At 34.1% G+C, this 5,000-nt stretch overlaps 1 protein-coding gene across 1 annotated transcript in view; it reads left to right on the top strand.

The window, feature by feature from the left end:
• LOC113819970 (uncharacterized) overlaps nucleotides 1–5,000 on the top strand; it is a 19,424-nt gene that overhangs the window by 9,645 nt on the left and 4,779 nt on the right. The window contains exons 3-4 of the mRNA XM_070124186.1: nucleotides 776–842; nucleotides 1,481–1,621. Of these exons, the coding sequence (XP_069980287.1) occupies nucleotides 776–842; nucleotides 1,481–1,621 (208 nt within the window). The remainder of the gene's footprint in view (nucleotides 1–775; nucleotides 843–1,480; nucleotides 1,622–5,000) is intronic.

Genomic DNA, 5,000 nt, shown 5'->3' with positions numbered 1-5,000 from the left:
CACCATCCCCTCCATTCCCATCCATCCCCCTCCATTCCCCTCCATCCCCCATCCATTCCCCTCCATTTCCCACCATCCCCTCCATTCCCCTCCATTCCCCTCCATCCCCATCCATCCCCCTCCATCCCCCACCATCCCCACCATCCCCCTCCATTCCCCACCATCCCCCTCCATTCCCCACCATCCCCCTCCATTCCCCTCCATCCCCCATCCATTCCCCTCCATTCCCCTCCATTCCCCACCATTCCCCTCCATCCCCCACCATTCCCCTCCATTCCCCACCATCCCCATCTATTCCCCACCATCCCCCTCCATTCCCCACCATTCCCCTCCATCCCCCACCATTCCCCTCCATCCCCACCATCCCCCTCCATTCCCCACCATCCCCCTCCATTCCCCACCATCCCCATCCATCCCCATCCATTCCCCACCATTCCCCATCCATTCCCATCCATCCCCCACCATTCCCCTCCATCCCCATCCATCCCCCACCATCCCCCTCCATCCCCCTCCATTCCCCACCATTCCCCATCCATTCCCATCCATCCCCCACCATTCCCCTCCATCCCCCACCATCCCCCTCCATTCCCCTCCATCCCCCTCCATTCCCCTCCATCCCCCACCATCCCCACCATTCCCCTCCATCCCCCTCCATTCCCCTCCATTCCCCTCCATCCCCCACACCCCATTCACATATGCTATTAATCCTCCGTTCCTCCATTCATCCCATTCATTCACCATTCACATATGCTATTTAATCCTTCGTGTCAACCAGCATCTGTGGCCATTACCAGCAAACCGTCTGTCCTTATGCTGGACGGAAGAAGCGAAGTAATGGACAGGTATGTGGTCTATGTGGTTTTCATGCCCTCTTTGTCACTTTCGTAATTTTATCATTTATTATCATTATTCATTTATTTTTATATACACCACCTTATATATTCATTTATTTTCCTTTTATACACCATCTCAGATATATACCTAGCGAGTATTTGATATTGTATACACCACCTTAGATATATAGTATATATATAGCGAGTGTTTGAAATCATAGCATTGTTAGAATCATCATGTTTACATTTTATATCAGAGAATGTCTGGGAAGAAATATTAAGAGTTATTAGGAATATTTTCATTCCCATTTTCCTTAATCAGAGGAGATGCAAGTATCCATGAAGAAACATTGGGAATTATATCAATGTTAGAATATTTTCATCATTTTCCCTAGTCAGAGGAGAATGCAAATATCTATGAAAAAAAATTATATATCAGTGTTAGAATATTTTCATCATCATTTTCCCCCAATCAAAGGAGAATACAAGTATCAAGAAACACAAAAAATCATATTAGTGTTAGCATATTTTCATCTTTTTCCCTCAATCAAGTGAGAATACAAGAATATCCCCACAAAAAAAAAAAAAAAAAAATCCACCTTCGCTGCAATCTTTTCCATTTTTTTTCCCTTCTTTTTTCCCTTCAGAGGAGATGTGCCTTGGAGGGCCACTGCCCCCACGGGTACTCCTGCTGCCCCAATGGATGCCCAGGACAGAGCGTGTGTGTCTTGGCCTCGCCCTCGAACGCCACAGTGCCACAGGTCCACAGGGCAGTGCCACGTCACCAGGTTCTCGACTTTTAGTGCAGCTAATCTTTGGCATCAAATTGTATACTCACTGACACCCCTTTAGATATATAGATAAACATAGATAGATGAAATGATACATGAAAGATATAGATAAATAATCAGAGACAGATATACATAGATAGATGAACTGATACATGGAAAATATAGATAAATAGAGACAGATATACAGAGATATATGAACTGATAAATGGAAAATATAGATAAATAGTCAGAGACAGATATACATAGAAAGATGAACTGATAAATGGAAAATATAGATAAATAGTCAGAGACAGATATACATAGATAGATGAACTGATACATGGAAAATATAGATAAATAGTCAGAGACAGATACATAGAAAGATGAACTGATACATGGAAGATATAGATAAATAGTCAGAGACAGACATAGATAGATAGATGAACTGATAAATGGGAAATATAGATAAACAGTCAGAGACAGATATACATAGATGAACCGACACATGGAAAATATAGATAAATAGTCAGAGACAGATACATAGATAGATGAATTGATACATGGAAAATATAGATAAATAGTCAGAGACAGATACATAGATAGATGAATTGATAAATGGAAAATATAGATAAATAGTCAGAGACAGATATACATAGAAAGATGAACTAATACATGGAAGATATAGATAAATAGTCAGAGACAGATATACATGGGTAGATGAACTGATAAATGGGAAATATAGATAAATAGTCAGAGACAGATAAATAGAAAGATGAACTGATACATGGAAAATATAGATAAATAGTCAGAGACAGATAAACATAGATAGATGAACTGATAAATGGAAAATATAGATAAATAGTCAGAGACAGACATACATAGAAAGATGAAGTGATACATGGAAAATATAGATAAATAGTCAGAGACAGATACATAGAGAGATGAACTGATACATGGGAAATATAGATAAATAGTCAGAGACAGATACATAGATAGATGAACTAATACATGGAAGATATAGATAAATAGTCAGAGACAGATACATAGATAGATGAACTGATACATGGAAAATATGGATAAATAGTCAGAGACAGATATACATAGAAAGATGAACTGATACATGGAAGATATAGATAAATAGTCAGAGACAGATACATAGATAGATGAACTGATACATGGAAAATATAGATAAATAGTCAGAGACAGATAAACATAGAAAGATGAACTGATAAATGGAAAATATAGATAAATAGTCAGAGACAGATACACAGATAGATGAATTGATAAATGGAAAATATAGATAAATAGTCAGAGACAGATAAACATAGATAGATGAAATGATACATGGAAAATATAGATAAATAGTCAGAGACAGATATAGATAGATGAACTGATACATGGAAGATATAGATAAATAGTCAGAGACAGATACATAGATAGATGAACTGATAAATGGAAAATATAGATAAATAGTCAGAGACAGATACATGGGTAGATGAACTGATACATGGAAAATATAGATAAATAGTCAGAGACAGATAAACATAGATAGATGAAATGATAAATGGGAAATATAGATAAATAGTCAGAGACAGATAAACATAGATAGATGAACTGATAAATGGAAAATATAGATAAATAGTCAGAGACAGATACATAGATAGATGAATTGATACATGGGAAATATAGATAAATAGTCAGAGAGACAGATAAACATAGAAAGATGAACTGATAAATGGAAAATATAGATAAATAGCCAGAGACAGATAAACATAGATAGATGAATTGATAAATGGAAAATATAGATAAATAGTCAGAGACAGATACATAGATAGATGAATTGATAAATGGAAAATATAGATAAATAGTCAGAGACAGATATACATAGAAAGATGAACTGATACATGGAAAATATAGATAAATAGTCAGAGACAGATAAATAGATAGATGAACTGATACATGGAAAATATAGATAAATAGCCAGAGACAGATAAACATAGATAGATGAACTGATACATGGAAAATATAGATAAATAGTCAGAGACAGATACATAGATAGATGAACTGATACATGGAAAATATAGATAAATAGTCAGAGACAGATATACATAGAAAGATGAACTGATACATGGAAAATATAGATAAATAGTCAGAGACAGATAAATAGATAGATGAACTGATACATGGAAAATATAGATAAATAGTCAGAGACAGATAAATAGATAGATGAACTGATACATGGAAAATATAGATAAATAGTCAGAGACAGATAAATAGATAGATGAACTGATACATGGAAAATATAGATAAATAGTCAGAGACAGATACATAGATAGATGAACTGATACATGGAAAATATAGATAAATAGTCAGAGACAGATATACATAGAAAGATGAACTGATACATGGAAAATATAGATAAATAGTCAGAGACAGATAAATAGATAGATGAACTGATACATGGAAAATATAGATAAATAGTCAGAGACAGATAAATAGATAGATGAACTGATACATGGAAAATATAGATAAATAGTCAGAGACAGATAAATAGATAGATGAACTGATACATGGAAAATATAGATAAATAGTCAGAGACAGATAAATAGATAGATGAACTGATACATGGAAAATATAGATAAATAGTCAGAGACAGATAAATAGATAGATGAACTGATACATGGAAAATATAGATAAATAGTCAGAGACAGATACATAGATAGATGAACTGATACATGGAAAATATAGATAAATAGTCAGAGACAGATAAATAGATAGATGAACTGATAAATGGGAAATATAGATAAATAGTCAGAGACAGATATACATAGAAAGATGAACTGATACATGGAAAATATAGATATAGTCAGAGATAGATATATAGATAAATAGAGATAAAGAAACTGATAAATAGATAGATAAATAGAGATAAAGAAACTGATAAATAGATAGATAGATAAACAAATAGACAGATGGGTAAAAATATAGATAGATAATAAATAGAGAGATAGACAATGGATAAATAAATAAGTATATAGATAGATATGGATAAATGTAGATAATAGATAGGTAGATGTGGATCTGTATAAGCAGATAGATATGGATATATAAATAGATAACTTGATATAGATGATAACTAAATAACTAGAAATAGATAATAAATAGATAACTAGAAACAGATGATAAATAGATAACCAGATATAGATGATAGATAAATAACTAGAAATAGACGACAAATACATAACAAGGTATAGATGATAAATAGATAACAAGGTATAGATGATAAATAAATAACTAGAACTAGACAGTAAATGAATAACTAGAAATAGACGACAAACAGATAACAAAGTACAGATGATAAACAGATAACTAGAAATATATGATAAATAAATAACTA

This window comes from Penaeus vannamei, chromosome 8, assembly GCF_042767895.1.
Source record: "Penaeus vannamei isolate JL-2024 chromosome 8, ASM4276789v1, whole genome shotgun sequence".
Taxonomy (NCBI): Eukaryota; Metazoa; Arthropoda; class Malacostraca; order Decapoda; family Penaeidae; genus Penaeus; species Penaeus vannamei.
This window is presented reverse-complemented; position numbering and strand designations above follow the sequence as displayed.